The sequence below is a fragment of the Struthio camelus genome, chromosome 4 (genome assembly GCF_040807025.1).
Source record: "Struthio camelus isolate bStrCam1 chromosome 4, bStrCam1.hap1, whole genome shotgun sequence".
NCBI lineage: Eukaryota > Metazoa > Chordata > Aves > Struthioniformes > Struthionidae > Struthio > Struthio camelus.
In genome coordinates this window covers 33,025,575-33,045,813 of record NC_090945.1, presented here as the reverse complement: position 1 = coordinate 33,045,813, position 20,239 = coordinate 33,025,575, and the positions used below count along the sequence as shown (strand labels likewise).

General features: G+C 36.6%; 1 protein-coding gene across 4 annotated transcripts in view; it reads left to right on the top strand.

The window, feature by feature from the left end:
- Window positions 1-17,794, top strand: part of MGAT4D (MGAT4 family member D) — a 38,657-nt gene extending 20,863 nt beyond the window's left edge. For all 4 annotated transcript variants that reach the window (XM_068942112.1, XM_068942110.1, XM_068942113.1 and 1 more), the window contains 10 exons: window positions 857-970; window positions 2,411-2,486; window positions 8,088-8,199; window positions 9,112-9,242; window positions 12,315-12,422; window positions 13,059-13,252; window positions 15,357-15,435; window positions 15,550-15,628; window positions 16,910-17,022; window positions 17,562-17,794. In XM_068942112.1, the coding sequence (XP_068798213.1) occupies window positions 857-970; window positions 2,411-2,486; window positions 8,088-8,199; window positions 9,112-9,242; window positions 12,315-12,422; window positions 13,059-13,252; window positions 15,357-15,435; window positions 15,550-15,628; window positions 16,910-17,022; window positions 17,562-17,588 (1,033 nt within the window). In that variant the 3' untranslated portion in view covers window positions 17,589-17,794. The remainder of the gene's footprint in view (window positions 1-856; window positions 971-2,410; window positions 2,487-8,087; window positions 8,200-9,111; window positions 9,243-12,314; window positions 12,423-13,058; window positions 13,253-15,356; window positions 15,436-15,549; window positions 15,629-16,909; window positions 17,023-17,561) is intronic.
- The last annotated feature ends 2,445 nt before the right edge of the window (window positions 17,795-20,239 follow it).

The window sequence follows — 20,239 nt, the reverse complement described above, 5'->3', positions numbered from 1 at the left end:
ACCGGAAAGTACAATATGTACAGTAAAATAAGCACTTGCATCATTTTTATGCTTTTCTTATGGTTCTTGGAAATGTTTCTGCAGAGCAGATGCTGTTGTCACTGTTATATAGTAAAATTGTCATTCTCTTATCAGCATGTGTGCGCTGTGATACCTTTTTATTTTGATTGTTAAGTCTTTTTTTCAGTAATCATAGAAAAGGAGGAACCCAGGCCTGAGAACTCCTCCTCACTGTAGTGATTCTGTATCTACTGAAAATGGAAGGACTTATTTTACATACTCTAGAGGAGGGGAGAGATCTGAGTTGCAGGTGCTGCACCCAAAGTTGATTACATATTTTATTCAGTAACTTTTAAAATGCAAAATGTAATCCTTAGAGCAGAGACTAGACCCACACTCCCTGTACCGAACCCCCAGTCCAAGAGTATCATTTTGGGTAGATGTAGAATTAAGAGTTAGAGAAAGAATAAGGAAATTAGTAGCTCATATTGAAGGGGTAGCATTAGTGTGTAATTTTAGATAGTGGTTTCAGTTGTGAATTACAGCTGAATTTCAGCAACTGTCTCAGGATTATGCATTATCACCTATATATGCAGGAGGGGCAGGATTTTTGAAACACACTTCTCTTCCATGTTTGCTGTGACTTGAGTGAGGTACTGTCCTGCTTGTTCTGCTGGTTGTCAGAAATCCTTTCTTGGTTCCTAATGTCCCGATTTACAATATAGGTGATTTGGGTTGTTTGCTGGAGTTGTGAATACTACTCTGAAGGAGCAGACTTAACTTTTAGGAGCTGCTGTCTTTAGTTGCCTCAGGAAGACTCTTGAGGAATGAGGTCTCACCAAACTTCTCTTCATAGCTTCCCTAGTGAAGTCCAATCTGGAGTCCTGGAGGTTATTTCTCCTCCTGCTTATTATTACCCAGATCTTTCCAACCTGAAGAAAACATTTGGGGATTCCGAGGACAGAGTAAGGTAAGATAGCTGTATAAAATCTAAGAACTTTTTCTAAGAGTGTAAAATGGAAAATTCTGCAAAAATCAACATTGTCTGAGCTGATAAGTTTTGTGAATTTCAGAGATAATGGACCTCAAGTGTACTTTTTTGAATTATTACACAAGAGAGTCTTGAGAAAAGCTATGCTGCTACTATTGTGCATCAGCTTCAGGGTGAGAGCCAAGACTGCTTCTGTGGGTCTGGACTGTAGGCATCCCACGGGTTTTAAACCAGATGGAAAACGCCGAGTGGGAATAGGCTAGATGATCGGTAACAAAGGACAAAAGTAGAAGCATGTTTTATCTGATGATAAGGGAGGGGCTCTGGGAATACACAAAGAAGACCTCGTGTGGCCTTGTAACTAACTAGTAATAACTACTGTAGGTTTAATTAATGACCTAACTTTTGGTGACTGTGAACTTTTTTTTTACTACTATTAATAACACATCCTAACTTTTGGCGATTTCATTGGCTCATGTGCACCAAGTTTTTTAAGACAGAGATTATAACCAAACAAACTTGATTTACTGGAGAAAAATAATTTTGTTTTGACCAGCAATAACGGTAATTTGTTAGGAGAATTTATTTCCTCTAATTTGAATGTGCGTAGCAGCTAGCCACACAATGCCAGCAGGAGGACTATAGTACTTAAACTTTATGGTGAATGAAATCAGAGAGTGTATATATGCATACACAGATAGGTATACATGTATATGGGGCTTATAGATGAGCCTCCTGTCTTCCAGAGCATAAACATGTTTATGTATTTGTACTTGTTTGAGAGATGATTAGATTTGAATTAGATACAATATAGATACACTTTGTTAATTGTTCTAAATAGTTATTATAGTTTGGCGAGAATTACTCACCAAACTTTTAGCACCGATTATCCAATATCGACTTTGTGCTTTGGTAAAATGAGACATTATACCTTATGGAGAAAAATCTTTGTTTACATTTAAACTTGAAAATGAAGCTTATCCACCTGCTTCTGCATTACTGATGAGTAAAAACACTCAATTTCAAAGCATTTTGAATCATCTCTAAATAATAATTGTGCATAAATCTCTGCTGTTCATAACATAATGAACAGAATCTTTAAGTCATTTGACATGAATATACTTATTAATTAAACATTTTGTTTCAGGCTGAGTTGATACAAATTGAAATATTTTGCTTAGTTACCATTAAATTTTAAAGAAAAGTTGAATTATTTACAAATGTTTACAGTGATTCTAGAGGAAATTTTAAAGCAGAGTTTATTTTAGATCAAAAAAATACTACTTGCTTTCCTCTTATTCACTTAACAATGAGTTAGAGTACTCAGCTTTATGATTTTATTGTTGTAATGCTTTTATTTTACAAATAAATCTTGCAAATTCTGATAAGCTTGTTTGCGGTTTTGCTGCTTATATTTAGGTGGAGAACTAAACAGAATTTGGATTATAGCTTTTTAATGCTATATGCCCAACCTAAGGGAACATTTTATTTACAGGTATGTTGACATTATCATTAAGTAGCTGCAACACTGATTATTTGCTTTGGCAATTTTAATTTCTTTCAAAGGCCTCAGTAAAAACCGCAGTCTGTTATGGTTTGCTGCATATTTTGCTCATGGTCTTTATAAGCATCTGTATGTTTGTGTGATGATATACATCTTGCAGTTAGGTAGTGTTTGATTAAATCTATCAGTGCCTTCCTGACATTTGTGGGGTTGTATAACAAGGTAGCTGAAGCGTGGAACACTTATTTCATTAAGTTAAGAGAGTCAGAGTTTTAATGTGTTTCCACTTGGAGAATAAACAAACAGAGTGGTGGTAGGTCCAGGTGATAGCTCAGATCGTGACCAACAAAAAAACCCATAAAGAATTTTTTTTTTCTTGCCCAAACAGAGAAACACACCAGTATGGTGACATTAGAGACCAGGTTATGCTACAAGTAGCTGCAGATCCTACAAATTCTCCAGAAGATTTAATGTTAGATCTTAAGAAGATCCACATGCATTCAGGCTTTCATTTAGCCATTGTTCTAGATTTGTGCTAATTAGCACTCCATAATGACAAAGTTGTAGAACCCTGTAATGACTTAGGCGGCTTTGCAGAACCTGTTATACAGTAGTTATGAGATAAAAAGAAATAAAAATAGTAGCTATCCTGGAAAGTGAGATTTTTTAACCCAGGAATACCGGGTGGAGATGTATCTAATTTGGTTGTAGTGTGATTTAACCCAGAAGAGACCAGGTGCATAAATCTCATGATGTGAATTTTTCTCCCAAGTTGAGATGAAATCTGAATTGGAGGTCCTTACTCGTTCTCCATGGTGGATCATGCAGATTTGTGAGATCCGTTCAAGCAAAAGACTGGAACATAGAGACTTTCTCAGCCTTACTCATTTTCCCTGAAGCTATTGTTAACTGAATGCCAAATTTTCAACAATAGTTACGGAATCAGAAAATGGAGTTCTTCTCTCAGATATCCCCAAATTTATCAAGACTGTTCAATAACAGAACAGATCCCCAATATTTCTAATAGCTCATGAATGTCAACAGTTTTAAAGATGCTCAGACCAGCATTTTGCTTAGTTCTTAAAGTTTTTCTGAGGCTTGTCCAGCTCGAAAAGCCCTCAGACTCAATACCATATGAGTACATCACACGTTCCCAGCAGCAGAAGGGAAAACCAAAAGAGCAGACATCACATGTAATTCTTGTCAGAATTTAACACAAATACGATTGAGCTTGGTTACTCAAGAGTCAAAGCTCTGTTCTCAAATTTGACGTAGGCACTTAGGAGACAGATGGACAGAGAGAAACGTTGTCCACTAAACACTTAAGATTCGCTTGAAAATGAGGTATTTTCCTGAGACTTTCATATCTTGTTAGGAATGCTACCTAAGTTTAAGTGCGTTTAGAAGCACTGAGGCATGGGAGACATGGCAAGAAAAATGGTAAGGATGCTGTCAGATGCTTAATATCCCTTTCTATTACTGATGTTGTTGTATTGTAAACTTCTCCAGGGATTCGTGTTTGCATGGAAATGACTTATGTATTCTCAAATGTCTTTTAAAATACAAATACTATGTGTTTTTTCTTACCTGAAACATCACGTAGGGCCAGAACTGTGTCATTCAGAACAAAGCCTGAATTGTGATGATCTGGTGATAGTTGTGACTGCATTCAGAATTTTCTTAGAAAGAGACTATGCTTTTCTCTGATCCTTGTCTAGTATATCCACTTTTTTACTTATGTGTCTGGTTTGCAGCTGCTTCTCTACCATAGATTCTAATCTGCCCAGAAATTTCTTTGTAGAGTACAGCTGAAAAGAAGGAAGCTATGCTGCCATAAAGTTGTTATGGTCTCCCTCCAGGCAGAGATTCAGCAGGACCACCATTTGGAAATCTTGTACTAGTGGGGAACAAAAAAACCTAAAAGTCCTTTTCCTCCATCTGGTACTAAGTTTAAGATATACTTCAGTAATCTTAGGAAAAACTTGAGCTAGCACAGTTTTTATTTTACTGTCTTTTCAGGAATAGTATTATTTTGGTGAATAATATAAACTTTTGAATTTTGCAATTTTGTAAGCCTACATAATTAGTCTTGAAGTTTACAGAACAGTTGATATCATGAACCAGCTAAGATCTTAGCTGAACAAATGTGTAAAGATTCATTCAAGGATACTGATGAATCAGGATTTAAGCAAGTAGCTTTGTGAAGTCCACTGAATCTAAACGGGTTACGCTGTGGGTGAACTGGACCTACTGATCTCAAATAAACTGAAAGAAGAAGAAGAGACGGTCCTCTCAGTTAGTGTTCTCTTCTACTTATTACTTTTTTCTATCTTTTTTTTTTTTGAATCTACTACTGCTCCCTTTTTTGAGTGAGGTTTTCTTAATAAAAATCTAAGAGAACTTTGAAATATTTGTTTATGCTTTCACTGTATTTTCTGGAGTCCATCAGAGCCTCTTGAGACACTTAAAATAATGTCAGAACCAAGATAATGGGATTTTAATGCAGCCATAGAAGTAAAACATTTGAATCTCAGCCTAGCTGTGAGGAGATGCATTTGTTCCTTGTGTCCACATAGACACATTTCATTCTGAAATAATTATAGATCTCAAAGCTGAGAGCATCTTTGAGAAACTCAGATACAGCAGTTGTTGGGCAGTGTTTTCTGTCAACACTCAGGGGAACCAAAAATAAATCGTTAAATACATTTTAGCATGTTCAGGTAAAATCTGTTATAAACTGAGACTTACTTAATTGTAGTAGTTCTGTATTTTTCCCACCTCATGAGTTTTTTTTTCCCCCCCTTATGGAGGTTGGGAGAGATGCTCTGTGTCTGTGCAAGATATATGTATGTACTGACAATATACATTGCCGGTAGCACTTACCCATACACAGAGATCGTAACAATTTTCCTAGTGTATCTATTTAATGATTTTAAGACCTGAGCAAAAGCCTGGTGAAGTCATTAAGAGTCTTTTTATTGATTTTTTTTCAGTGTGCCCCAGGTCAAGTATTTTATTTGGCCATTCTAAATAACCTTTTTTAGCCTATTCCTTTGAAAAGGAATGACTTTCATGAAAGTGCATTTTTATCTGAAATTTTATTTGTGTTCATACTAAAAAAAATTATAGGATCTTAATGGAATGAACTATTAGAGGTTTGTTATATGAGGAAAATGAGATAATAAGGTTTTTCAGATTCACAGTCTTTGCATATTTGATTTAAAATATAAAAGTACATTAATATCATTTAGAAAGGAACATGGAAAGGAAGATACTTTCCTGTCTGATGCTTACACTTCCACTGTATGCAGGATATGTATTGCTTTTCTGTTACTTCATTTCAACTTCTCTTAGGCAGATAACCCACATAAGAAGAACAAACAGAAACCCATTTATTGTCTCTCATTTGGGAAATTTACATTTCCTTGCTGCAGTACATGTAACTTTCTTCATCAGAAAGTACAAATAAGTAAAGGGAAGTAGGCTGTGATCACATGTTCTGCTGTCCTTCAGATGGCGATTGGGCAAATGGACTAGACAGTTCTTGTCTTACTCTTCCTGATCAAATGTTGTACAGCCATTGAATAACTTTCTTTGGCAGGTAAGAACATATGAATGACAAATAGCTATAAGCTGAAGCCAGAAAAAAATCAAATTAGAATTTGGGTGCAACATATTAAATGTTAAGGGTAATTACATGAAGCATAATTTCCTGAAAAAATCTCTAAGCAATAGCAGATGCTCTTCAAGAAGTTATGCTTTAATTGAACAGAAATTATGGCGCTCCGTACAGGATTAATTAAATGACTTTTAATGTCATATGCTACATTGTCTAATAATCATTTTCAACAGTCGGCTCCAGAAAGCTGTTTCAGAAGGAGTTTCAAGCTCCTTTCTGTGCAAACCTAGTTTCAGTTCATAACCACATTTACATCCACTTTGCATGAGCATCTCTCTATTTTTCATTCTTACTGCTTTTTTACATTTTCTTCTGGTCTTTCTTGGCACGGTGGTCTCACTGGGTTTTTGAGATACTGCTCTCTCTGTTTTTCCTCCTTTTTGGGTGTCCTTTCCCCTTCATTGTGAGGATTCTCTGAAACTCTTTGATTCCTTGCTTCTTTTCCCTTTACATTTAGCCACTGGATAATCCTCTTAGCTCATTTGATTTTTATGAAGAATTTATTGTATGTTTTATTTTTTTGCTCTTCTCTACTGTATAACTGTCACCTCAGCTCAAACCCCTGATCTCAGATTGTATTAATCTCAGTTCATCTTGATCTCCGTTCATCACCATCTATTTTTTGGTTTCTTATCATCGGCGTGAGCTGACAGGGTCAAAACAGATCTCTCAATCTTGTCTTTCAGGTTGCATTCTACTTCCCCCTTGTTTCACTATTAACAACAACATTTCCCCCCTTCCCTTTCCCCCCATTCCGCTGCTCATAATAGCAGTTGAATTCAGCTGTGGGTCTGCTCCCTCCTTGCTGTCTGCCATGAACTATCAGTGCTGATTACGCACTGAGCCAGCTGAGGGTGCGAAACTGGCAGGAAACTCTGCTTTTTTTTCTTTTCTTCATAGCATTAATTTTCTACTATTTAGCTTTTTGACCCAGCTTCCAATGCCATCAGACAGGCACCAGGAACAATAAAGGAGAGCAGTTATATCAGCTTGACTGTATCATTAAACTGCACCCCAGCAATATTTTCCTGAGGGCTTAGATTCTTTCACATCCGTACCAAATTCAAACCCTGAACTACTTGCTCCTTAATTATTTCTGAAATTCACTTATTTTCTTTGCATTGCTATGTCTTAACTCCTTGTTTGGACTCATTATCTTCAGCTTTGGTTACTGGAGTAGCTACTGGTCTTTCCAGTGTCCCTTTTTTCTCAGAAAAGCATGCAAAAATGCAGCAAAGTCCTTTCTCATTCCCTTAAGAGCTATCATTCTCCTGAGTATCCTTCATTTGATCTACTGCTGTATCCAGTTTGAGCATTTACAACACCTTAAAAGCGCTGTGTTTCTGTCCTTCGTTGGGCTTTACAGCATGTTCCTTCTTTCATGGCTAGTCTTCTCTGAAATGTCTCACTTCCTACTAGTGTCTTAGTAAGTGTCCCCAGTTTTTCTCCCATGTCACCATTTAGGCATGACAAAGTCTGCCCAGGCTAATCTGCAAAGCTTCTAACCATCTGCTTTTGATGTCTCTCTTTCCAAACGGCTTATTCCTGCTGCTTGTCGGTGCTTTTACAACTTTAGTGCAAACTATCTACTGTCCTCTCCCTTAACTTCATTTTTTTTCCCTTTTTACTTTTGTGTGGTAGCCCTTTAAGATAGGGACCTCTCCGTTCTTGAAAAAGTGGGATGTACTCAGCATGCTATGATCATTCCTGTAAATAAATATTTAATGAACGATACTGAATCAGAGATATCTGTAGAAGCTAAGTAGCAATGCACTTTAATTTGGCACAGCTTCAGTAAATGCTGTGCAGCAGTCAAACACAATGTGGTTGTCATTCACATGTGGCAACATCACCACTCCCTCTGAAAGCAATAAAGCCACCAGTTACCTTGTTCTGTTTTTTTTTCTCCCCAGCTGGAAGATGATATTATAGCCAAACCTGAGTATATTCAAACTATAAGAAACTTTGCTGCTAAACAGTCCCAAGAGTGGATGATTCTTGAGTTCTCCCAACTTGGATTTATTGGTAAGTATTAAGGCCTCAGCAGGGTCGGTCAGATTTGACTCAAAGAGCTGTATAAATAGAGTAGGTCTCACACAGAATTACATTACAAAGCATGTAAGGAGTCACGTATCAAAACTTGCTTTGTTCTTCAGGAAATGCTATAATTTTGAGAAAGCTCCCATTTGAAGTCTTACTTTCTATGCTATTTAGCAATGTCTTTTTAATGCACAGTCTCCTCAGCATAGGATCTAGTTGTTGGGTTCCCTTAGAAAGAAAATCATTCCATCTCGGGGCACCACGTGCTCCTGCAGCTATGAAGGATCTGCTTTGCTTTCCTTTATGGAGCATTTTATAGTGAAGTTTTGTTATTATTTCTGTAGCAGTACATTTATTTTTTTTATTTTTTATTTAGAATTTATTTGTGATTTGTCTTATACTATTATCAGTGTTAAGTTGAACAAATATAATGTAACAAAATCTACTAATAAAAATATGGAGAGAACTAAATGAATAAAGATAGTATTTTACAAAGTGACATTTTGCATCTCTAGGTCTTAATTTAAATATATTCACTATACTGTTGGCAGTGAAAACTGCATGTCTAGCATTTTGAGGAATTATTCAGATTTTGTTTCATCTGACACACTGATACTGGTGACTGGCAGATCTGAGTTTGGAACTAGGATATAAAACTGCATGCTTGATCATCTGGTTGACTGTCTGGTAGTATCTCCAGGCGTGAGACAGAAATCTTTTCAAAATCCCGACAAGCTGGAGGAAAGAAAATCATCTCCACAGTTGGAGTCTATGTGAAATTTCCACTAAATGTCAGAATTGCAGCCATGTGCTTACGGGTGAAGGAAATAAAGTTGGTGATTTCTCTACAGCAATAAAATTACTTGGATATGCAGCTTAATATTGTCTTGCTTTCAGGAAAATTGTTTAAATCAGAAGACTTGCCGCTCATTGTGGAGTTTTTTCTCATGTTCTATAAAGATAAGCCCATAGACTGGCTTCTAGACCACCTACTCTGGGTTAAAGTTTGCAACCCAGAAAAGGATAGAGTAAGTATGTCTATGAACTTATAAGCACAAATGATATTCAAACAATATCAGTGACAACATAATTTATTTTCAAAAAAACAGCATAAAAATCACTCAAACTTGACGTACATAGTTTGGAATTTGTGAGGAAAGATTTGCTGTTAGATCTACATCGACCTACACTGGGTTTGAGCCTACTAGGGCCTGCCGAGAGGCCTGACTCATGGAAACTCACACTTCCGCGTCAGAGCTGTCTCACCTCTGTCAGCTCAGCACATGGACACAAGTGTACAATTTTAAAATCACAGTTGCTCTGAAGTTTGCGTACCGCTTCTTTTCTCTCAGGAAGTGGAACTTGCCTGTTTTATTTTAAACCTTTTACTACCTGGGATAAAACTAAAGAGTGCTTACCTGAAAAAAAAAATGCAGCAAAAAATTTAGACTGAAAGGGCTGAATGACACTTTTTACTGAAAATGAAAGAAACAGTTGTGTTGAACTGCAAAAGGTGCCATTTCTAGCACTATAGGTGAACCCCATGATATGTAAAGTATGTCTTTATGTCTTCTCTAACCAGGCCTTGGCGCTGATCACTAGTCCCACTCTTATGTAACAGACATATGCCACAGAGGAATGACCATAGTTTTTGCTCCTTTATTTTTTAAGGTTCAAGAGTTTCGTGTGATTAGGGTAGTGAGTCCCCACTCCAGGTGTTTCCACATGTGTTACTTTTGTGTTGATAAGGAAGAAGAGAAAGACAGAGGTTATGCAGAGCTGGAGACTGAGGAGAGCTGCATTAACAGGGTTCAAGTTTTACTGTGTAGGAGAGGCAACTCCTGGGGGAGGCAGAAGGTGTCTGGTTTGCGCATCAGCAATGCCACTGAGGTGTCTCCATTCTCACTTTGTACAGTTGGAATTAAGCATTGAAATCCTACTCCTTTGGTTTGGCTCGCTTCTAAGAGTTGAGTCTTAAGCACCTCTAATTTAGGTTTTTGCCTTCCTGGGTAATGTGGGTAAAAAAAAGATGTATGTTAACATCAGCCAGTCCAGATCTCTCTCACCTGTGCCAGCCTCAGCTGCTATAGATTAAACATTTTACTTTAATTTTAAAAATGACTATTTGAGCTTATAAGACCTGAAACATACCTAAAACAATGCTGTGTTCCTGAAAGGCAGACAAATCATGTGCTTCTGTTCTGGCCAAGTCAAAGCAGAGTGCTATCAGCAAGTTTCTAGTGAGTTTCACTTCTGTAATTTCAATTTCCATTGCTGTGGGTAGCAAAAAAACCTGTTGATTCAAGTCAATCTTATGTTACCGCTGGGAGGGAATAAATAGTGGCAGAAACATGCTAGGACTCTTTGTAAGAATGCAGAAAATGGGGGTGGAAGACAAGTAGACAGTGATCCCAGCTTCTCCTTCTACTGTGCTCATCAGTTTAAAGCCGTGATTTTAAAGCTGGAGTCTCCTACAGGAGCCAGATGAGGCAAGATGACAGAAATCCTGACGCTTTGATAGTCTCACTATGCCTCATTGGTGGGTCAACTGGGCACCTGTTTGTGGCACGTATGGGCCATCCTGTGGTGATAGATGTTTGGTGCATTTCTGGCCTGGGCTGAGTATTAACTTCTGAAGGTTCAGCTACATCCTTTTACTGAGTTGGAAAAGACAGTTTGAGATGATTAGAGCCATCAGAACTGTGAGTGGTTCAGAAACTTTGTTATGTTTACTTCTTGTGAACAGTTATCTCTCTGTTTGACTAGCAGTGGTATAGAGTTATCAACTGTAGTAGGGACTAGCAGGCTGCAAAGATGGGAGCCCAAATAGTTGGCCCAGCACGAGGCCTCATTTCGGTTTCCGTGCAAATGACCACACCAGTTATCCCGTGCTACTGATTATCCTCAGCTGCTCCCCAAAGTAGTTTTTTTGGTAGTGCTGCCATGGCATAAAAGGAGATATACTAGAGACCATATTTTCATGGGGGATGAACTGCAAATCCTATCAGCAGAAAGATCACAAATTTATTTTATGGTATGGAATTTTTCTAGTAAAGATATAGCACTCTTTTCAAATAAACAGCTGCCTGTAAATCAATTTGCATGTACTGTGTTTTTTACCTTGTTTTGATGAACATCTGCTGTGGACAAATATAAAAATACTTAGTTCTATTTATAGCCTTTCAGATGATATTGAACTACTAATTAGTACTTCTGTGAGAAACATAAATTCCCTGAGTTTTGGTATTTAAGCTAGCTGAATGAAGACTTTATCGCTTCCAGCTATAGATGACATTGGTAGAATTTATGTAACATATTTCTTTTATAAAACTGAAGGCACTTTATTGAAGAATTAAACACATTGTAGTCTCACATCTAAAGATATGAGAACTGGGAAACAGAGCGATTAAGTGATCCTCCAAATTCATACAATAATGCAGTGGCAGAACTGAGAGTAGAACCCCGGGAGCCTGATTTCAGCCCTTTGCTCTATTCTAAGCTGTTACGCTTCCTTTTGTCCTATTCATTAGCATATTAATATAGTACTTTTGCTTTGTTGTATCAAATCACGCTGCTCTTTAGATACAGAGCAAAAAACACATTTAAAGAAATAATTTACTGCCATACAAAAATCAAGAAACCCAGATATCGGTACCAAAATACAGTTATTTAATTCCCTGGTGTATGTCTTAATGATGTAACAAAATATATCTAAACTGGAAAATGAGCATTTAAATACAATATTTGCCAGAAGCAGAATGCATTGTTTAAAAAATCAAACTGTTTCAGATTTGAGGTCTGTTTCTGTTACTGAGGTGTAATCAGGTGAAACTGATGATATACAAGCGGGATACAGTGCAGAATCCCAGAATTACTGATGTTTAAGGCTGCAAATCTACACAGCATCGTGTGTAGAATTATGAGTTTAGTTCTGGAAACAGTGCATTTGATGCAAGATGCCTGTTCATCTAAGAATTATTTATGTAAATATGGGTCAAACACATGGACCCATACACTCAGCTACATAATGAAATTGCCTCACTGATGTTACTTGGTATCTCCTTTATTTAAACAAAACTTTATCCTCTTCTACTTTCTAGACGCACTGTGAAAAGGAAAAGGCAAAGTTGCGTATCCGTGCTAAGCCATCTCTCTTTCAGCATGTGGGAGTTCATTCATCATTGGCTGGGAAGATACAGAATTTGAAAGTAAGAATATGAAATCTCCCCCATATTTCTAGATTGTATGCTTGTGTTCTAATTTGTTTCTCGCATCAGTATCAAGCACTGCATCTTTGGCATTAGATGCCATTCACAGCACAAGATTTCATGTGCTATGCACCATACAAACACAGAGGGTTATGATGGTCCCTCTTGGCCAAAGAGCCCACAATCCGAATGCCAGAGATTATAAATAAGAAGGGTATACTGGTAGAACAAGAGCATGGTTATAAAGATAGCAGCAGAATTTTACGAAGAGTTTTGAGGGCAAACAATGGATCTACTACTTATCTGTTAAGGACAAGAACAAAGAAGTACCAGACTTCAGGAATGTGCCATTAGCACCACTTAGACCACTCATGGCAATATTAAAATTGTTGTGGATCAGACTAGAGGTTCGTGCAGTGTCTGTCAGAGGCCAATAGCAGATAAGCACAAAACAGCCCACCCCAAAGAAGTTTATTTTTAAACCTAGACAGCTGGGAAATCATAATAGTTTGTATATTTTTTGGCACTGAGTAACTCTTTATTTTCTGAAATAGTTCCCTGTAGTAATTCAAGATGTTGGAACATTTTTTTCACTGTATTTTTATATGTGAAATTACACTTATTTGTATCCAACAGGATAAAGATTTTGGCAAAAATATGTTACATAAAGCACATAAAAATCCACCTGCAAAGCTGGCTACAAGCCTAAGAATTTACCAGCAATATACCTTGGAAAAAGTTTATGAAGGAAAAGACTGTTTTTGGGCTTTGGCTCCCATGGCTGGGGACTATATCAGCTTCACCTTTTTAGAGCCACTAAAAGTGGAAAAGTAAGTATTACATGATATGGACGGCTACGTGTTTCCAATTTGGAAATGACTGAGTCTGCTCAAAACCACCAGTGCTCAGTTGTTTGCATAAACTGTGGCCTGGTTACTGACCTGAAGTCCATGATCTGCTATGTATCTGCTCCCTTCTTGAATTCTGCTACTGAAATATATTTCTTCCTTCATAATTAGAGAGTTTCTTCATTGTTTCCTTTTCTTTCTTCAATTGAAATATTTAATATTCTACATTTTACTATGCTAATTCTGAAAGGAATCGTTTTTAAATAATTAATTTAGTCAATGGAGTCAGTGAAAGCTTAGTTTTTATAGGGCAGAAGGGCTGTTTACATGATGTCAGCTCACAGGCTGTTTCCCAAACCATTCACACACTTATCAGTGTAGATAAAACTGAAGAGAAAATATCAGTACGGTGGAGAAAAAATGAAGAGCGCACTAATAAAAGGTGTGATTTAGTTACAGAGTCAGAGACTTGACTCTAGGTGTTTACAGTGGATAGGTCTACATGTGAGGTAGGTGTCTAAGCTCCTACTATACAGGACAGAGATCTACTTGATAAAGTCAGTAGAATCTAGCCAGCTATTCATCTCATCCTGTGTTTGGTCACCTGAGTTGCTCTTTAGGCTTCAGTTGAGTCAGTGCCTATAGTGGGAACTTGAACACCTAGCTCACAGCTAGAGATCTGACTTCAGGTCTCTGAATCTACAGCTAATTCCACCTTAAGCATTTTTTTTCATTTAAAAAAAGATGAAGCTATCTTCTTTCTGCTCTCTTCTCACATGAATAACTTGTGCTTCTTTAAAAGGAAGAGAATATCTGTAACTAGAGGAGTGTTTTTCAGAATGATTTATTCTATGAACAGTGCAAACTGATGTTGCTACCAAAAGAAGCAGTCTTGCCTGACTCAGCAAAATTTCTTCTTCCCATATCAGATTGGGGAACTGATCTGAGTTAAAACTAACCCAGCAGCACATATGACTTTAGGGGAGAATCTCTGACACAAATAACCGTATTATCTGAAATGATATTCAGACAGGAAACTCCTTTGCTGTTGTCACAGTTCCTCTCTAACCAGTCACAAAACTGAGACTTTAATTTCTGGAAAGATTCTAATTTTCTTATTTATCATGAAAAAAGATGTAAAAAAGCAAGTCTATATCTCCATCTAGTGAGCAGCATTAAATGACAGTTTTATAATAAGCACTGAAGTTTGAGCAAACTTATATGACCAACTGTTAATTTGCTGGCTTATGCTTTGGGAAACTTGAGTGGCCTGTATTTTTGCATTTTCCTCTTAGTGGCAACTGGATGAAGCTAGTTTAGGTATGGTATTGCCTTATGGCTGTCCCTCCCCCATCCCCTGGCCAACCCATGAAAATGTATAGATAATTTTAATATTTTATGGGTTTTTTAGGTCTCAATTGTTTGATTGATGCTGGAGGAGGGAGGTTGAGACTTTGTATTTCCTTAGCCCTTTTTGGATACAAAACCCTAACAACTCTACTGCCAGAAAATTAAAAATAAAACAATATTTTTTTAACTCATAGCTGTTTCCAGATGATGTTGATAACTGAATTCTTACTTTGACAATGCTGTTGCTAACGGGAGATTATTTAGAAGAACCTGAACTGATCACATAAAGAGGATTCTCTTGGCGTGTAGCACATGGTCTAGCAGAAACTGATTTTTTTCTGCCATTGTACTCCAGAAGCCCATCTCACATAGGCCTTAGAATGATAGGAACTGATCAGAAGGCAGATCTTTGTTAGCCTTTTAAGCCTGGAAAAGTTAATTAACTTAACTTAAGATTTGAGCACTAAAAAGGTACACTTGTATTCATGGTTTGCAGTGAAAGGTGGGTTTAATGCTTGTTCTGTTTAAAATGTGAATCCTCTAGTATGGTTTGGTCACATATCTGAAAGTTTTAATGCCTATTTCTGTTCTCCGTGGCCCACAACTGGTTAAGATCAAGGTGTGTTTCAAAATTTTCCTTCAGAACAGGAAAAAATTACTCATCTAGAATTTTTTCTGAAGTATACAGTACACAGAAATAATATACTTTTTATTGTAATACACCTCTTATCATCAGGTACCTCTTCAGAAGTGGAAACATGGAGCACCCTGGTGATAAACTGTTCAACACCACTGTGGAAGTGTTGCCTGCTGATGTAAGTCATTTCCAACGGTAAAACACAATGCTATTTCATTTTATGAATGATGTTGGCATAAAAGGTCACGCCTTTTTCACGTTGTTGGAGGTTTTATTCTTTTGTTTTTTACAGGAAACTATAAGAAAAGACCTGCTTGACAATGAAAGTAAATTCAACTACCCAGCAACCAAAGATGGATATTTAAAGATAGGTAAATTGCTTACTGTACTTCAAAACCAGAAACTTTACTCTTACCTATAAAATATTTCTGCATTTGAGAACTTCATTAACTCTGTAATAAATACAATATTCCAAGGTGAACTAGTAGGGAAAAGAAACACTTGCAGCTACTGCATGTTGCAATATGTGATGTTTGACCACTGATTATCCTATTTTGTTTTAAATAATGAAAAGCCCTGTCAGTAGTGGCAAAAGCCAAGGCATCTAATTAGAGGAAAAATTCATTCTCTGCAAGGCCTTAATAAGATAATTGATTCTGGTTGGATTTTGCAGCCTTAGCTGAAGAAAAGAATTCCTTATTGACTATGACGACAGTAACTTGTGCTCCAAGCTCAAATGAAGATAAAGCATAACACAGTGCATCTCCTACCTTTTTGTCCATACCCCGGCTTCCCCATCCTCCCCTCCTCAGGGCAGTCTTTGATCTCTTCTCTAAACGAACTGCAGATACTCCACAAACCTGCCAAGGTCTCGTGTCTACCATTACCTCAGCTGAAATGCCACTATGTGAAGAAAAATGGACTGCTGGGAAATGTGCTTTGGTTGCTGTTGTCTTCTCTGCCTCTCCTACCACATAATTGCTCTTTTCTCCTGATACATCACTTTCACCTTACTGTCACTTCTTGTTTGCTTTAATTTGCATCTCTCTTCCACCTCCTTTTGACTCTTTCTCTCAAATTGGAGATCTAAAACCAAATGATGTTAACTCACAATTGCACATGCAAGTTGATAGGAAATGAATATCATGCATGGGATGAGCGTTTTCCATTCTGCTGCAATGCTTATATGCCAGTTTAACAAGGTTAGTTGAAAAGCAAAAAACTGGGAAAGGAATATATCGAATTGGTCAATGATTCCTAGGATCTCTTTTAAAAATAATCATAACTCTGAGGAAAGCTCCTTTAGATTCTTTAACGTGACAATATGGATCATATGTACATCGGCACCGCTACCTTTTTTTAATTTATTTTTTAACATTTGCAGTCATAGATTCTTTATTTTATTGCATTCTTTTCCAGCTCCAAATTGCTTTGACTGAACGAATGAATCATGTTCAGTAGGATTCTTCTTGTTTATAGTTTCATCTTTTATTTTTTATAGTTTGAATTTTCCCAAATGATTTTTTCCCCCTAATATTGCATTACTGGAGTTACTTTATAATTTGTAATTTAGAACCTTCACGTAAGTTCACTTGGAAATGTAATTTGTTCTAATACATACCAGTACTGATCTTGTTTTAATTTTTATTCAGGTACTTTTGAAAATGGAATTTCAGAGGGCAACATCAGTCTTTCAGTAGGAAAAATACGGGCTATTCGTTTATCAGTCAATTCTGATTCTCCTGTATGGGCAATGCTTAGTGAGGTAAGCATGTGAGAAGCATTTAATAAGTCTTTTATTAAATCAGTTTCAGTTCCTCCTACCGTATAGTTCATTCATTTTCATCTAATTTCGAATGGGTTTTTGTGCAAAAAAACTTACCCAAGTGGAGAAATATATTAATTATTCGGGGAGGAATTAAATTTACTTCACAGAAAAAGTGCTGAAAATACTCAAATGGGACGATTCTCCAGTTTTTGCAACACTATAAGTACGGTAACTAGGTCATGGTTGTCATCAAAATAAACAAACCAACCAAAAGAGACAGCTAAGCTTTTCTAGTTATTTTTCAGTCACCACCTTGCATGTTAGTCATAACATGCAAACATTTTCAGATGACCATAGATTGTTTTTTATCTCCAAGTGTCTGAATGTGTGTGAACCCATAAGTAGAAAACATTCAGAAGAAGTCATTGAAGAGAATTACTTCAAACTGTAGTCATGCTCATAAGGAGGGAAAAGCTGATGTTTCAGTCAATGTTTTGGTATGTTTTAGAAAATAATTTATCCTCTGATTTTTTCAGGTGTTTATCAAGACCTCTGAAAACTGAAAACTGGAAAAATTGCACTTTTGAGGTGCCGCTTTTTACAGACTTGTTTGAAATCTAGGCTAACAGCAGCAAAAAGCCTGACTGGCTGAGAAGAGCATATCCAAACAAATCCAAAGTATTTAATTCTTAATACTGTGTATTAGAAAAGAGTGGAGATAACGGTTAAATGTTTTTATGAAGAATATTAAAAGATATGAAGAACTGAATTATGTTAAGTAATTCTACAAAATGTTCTTGATTGAGCTGTCATGTATGAAAATCTTACCTTAGTTTGGCAACACTGAGTAAACATTGCTACAAACAATTGTCAAGATGTTACAGGATGTCTCAGGAACCAGAGCATAAAATTAAGTTAAACCTCACGAGAACTAAAAATGAGGACATTTGAGGGGGGGAGAAAAGGGGGATGTATTTTTCAATTTTTCATTCATTTTTCACTAAGAAAACCTGGTTAATTTTGGAGGGAAATTTGAACACAATGTATTACACACAGTACACACAGTACTACACAGTACACAGTTTTACACACAGTATTAATTCCAAGTCCTTGGAGTAGTCAATCAGAGAGAGGAGCAACTTAGCAATATGAAAATGGACTTCAGACTTACCATAATGAGTGTGTTTCACACTTAATGCAGCAGAAGGTATGTTTAACATTTTTTAAATGGGAAGTGCCTCTAAGTTACCATTTAAATAACTTGAAAATCAAACAGCTAAACTTCATCAGATTGTAAAACTTTTCACTAAATTGTGTTGTATTAATTACAGAAAATATCTGGTATATTATGTGTAATTATATTTTTGTAGAAGGAAAATCTATTTAAATATAATTTTGGATCCTGTAATTTATCAATTTTTTATTTAACTGTATGTCCTGGTACTTAAGTCCTACTCAAAATGCAAAACTCCATACAAACTTGAAAATAAAAGTTAAGCCACACAAGTATCATTTAAAATGTGTTTGGGAAATGATAGTCTACCTTGGACATCTCCCTGTGACGTGCAGAATTCCTGTATCACCTCCTTAACACTTGAAGCACGAGCGCACCCTCGTTCAACCCATATGCAGCGCAGTTTAACTGCACAATACTGACAAATAAGCTGCATATTTGCACGTATTTGTATTAAACATGTTTTGTAGGCTAGTATTTTAAAAGCAATTATATTTTCTTTAGAGCAAGAAACATTAATTATTCTTACATACATTAAAATGGCTGAAAGGCTGTTTTTTGAAGAACATCTTTAATTTAAATAGCTTATTAGTAATAGTTTAATAATAGTTTGTGAACTAAACATTGCCGCCTTCAGAAGGTTAAGAACTTAATGCAGTGTGTTATACATAGGGGAATCCAGAGTGCTTAGAGAGACACAGGGGAACACCTTTATCTGTGGGCACGTACAGTAGGAAAAAAAAGGTTGAGTGAGACTGGGACTGGTGGATCGTGAAAAGTACAGCGGTTAAAACTACAGCTAGAGAAAGAAGGGAAATAAAGTGGCTCTGCATAGAACTACATGGCATGCGAAGGGCTGAGCCTCCTCCCTCGGACTCAGGTTAGGAGAGCCATTCAGATAATTTTTTTTTTTCCTCTACTGATAACAGGAGTCAGGCTGACACCTAATCATAGAAACTTAAACTAAGGCGTAAAACACAACTTAGATTATATTAAGTGAAGACAAAGTTAAGTACTCTTAAGTCATTCTTCTCTTAACTCTAACCTTAAAAGGCTTTAGCATCTTTGCAGGGGAAAATAAAATTAAAGTGAATAGGGCCCTTACCCCAAAAGGCAAAGGAACAGATATAACCTAGAGAATGCTTTCTTTTTCCTGTGGGGTTTTAGGAGCCTTTATGGGTATGAAAATTATTAAACTGTACTTCTTTTTTAAGATCTTAGTTCAGTTCTTAGTGTGTCATAAGTTTTAGTACCTTCATGGAAATCATATTGTGTCACAGAGATTATCTTCATCTTAAAGATCTTGTCAAACACTTCAGAATGGTACCAAACAATTACAATTTTTGTAAATTTACTGGAACTGTCATCTGAATTGCCCTTTTATAAGGCCTGTTGCTCCCACTACTGAAGTATGATTTAAGTAGAAAGAGCATCTCTTCTAGACTCTTTTGCTAATTAAGCACATAATCTGGTTTGAAAAAAAAAAAAAAAAAAAGCCAAGTCCTCTCTTTTGTTGTTGCTTTCAGTGGAACCAAGTCACTGGCTGGGAGCAGGGTTTGCATTCAGACTGCCTGTCATTTGTTACAGGGAAGTGTCATCGCATTGGAGGAAATTTCAGATCAATTATTGATCAATGAAAACACAGAAAATACTAAGGTAGTAGAAAAGATTTTGTTACTAAATATTCTTATTTTAACACTGAAAAGATATTTCACTGCAACTCTTGAAGCATGATTTCAAAAAGCTCATCATAGTACCTGAAATTATAGTATGAAATGCATGGACTTCTGTAAGTATAATTTTTTCATTTTGCCCTGCCAGCTTTGTCTTTCATTTAGTCTATTTATGTTTTTATATATCTCAAACCATTGCAGTCCCAGAACACATTGCCTATCACTTTGACATACAGGAGCATTGTAAATGTTAAAATACTGAATGCTTGCATGTGCACTGTTAAGTAAGATCCTGCTTAGTCTCCGT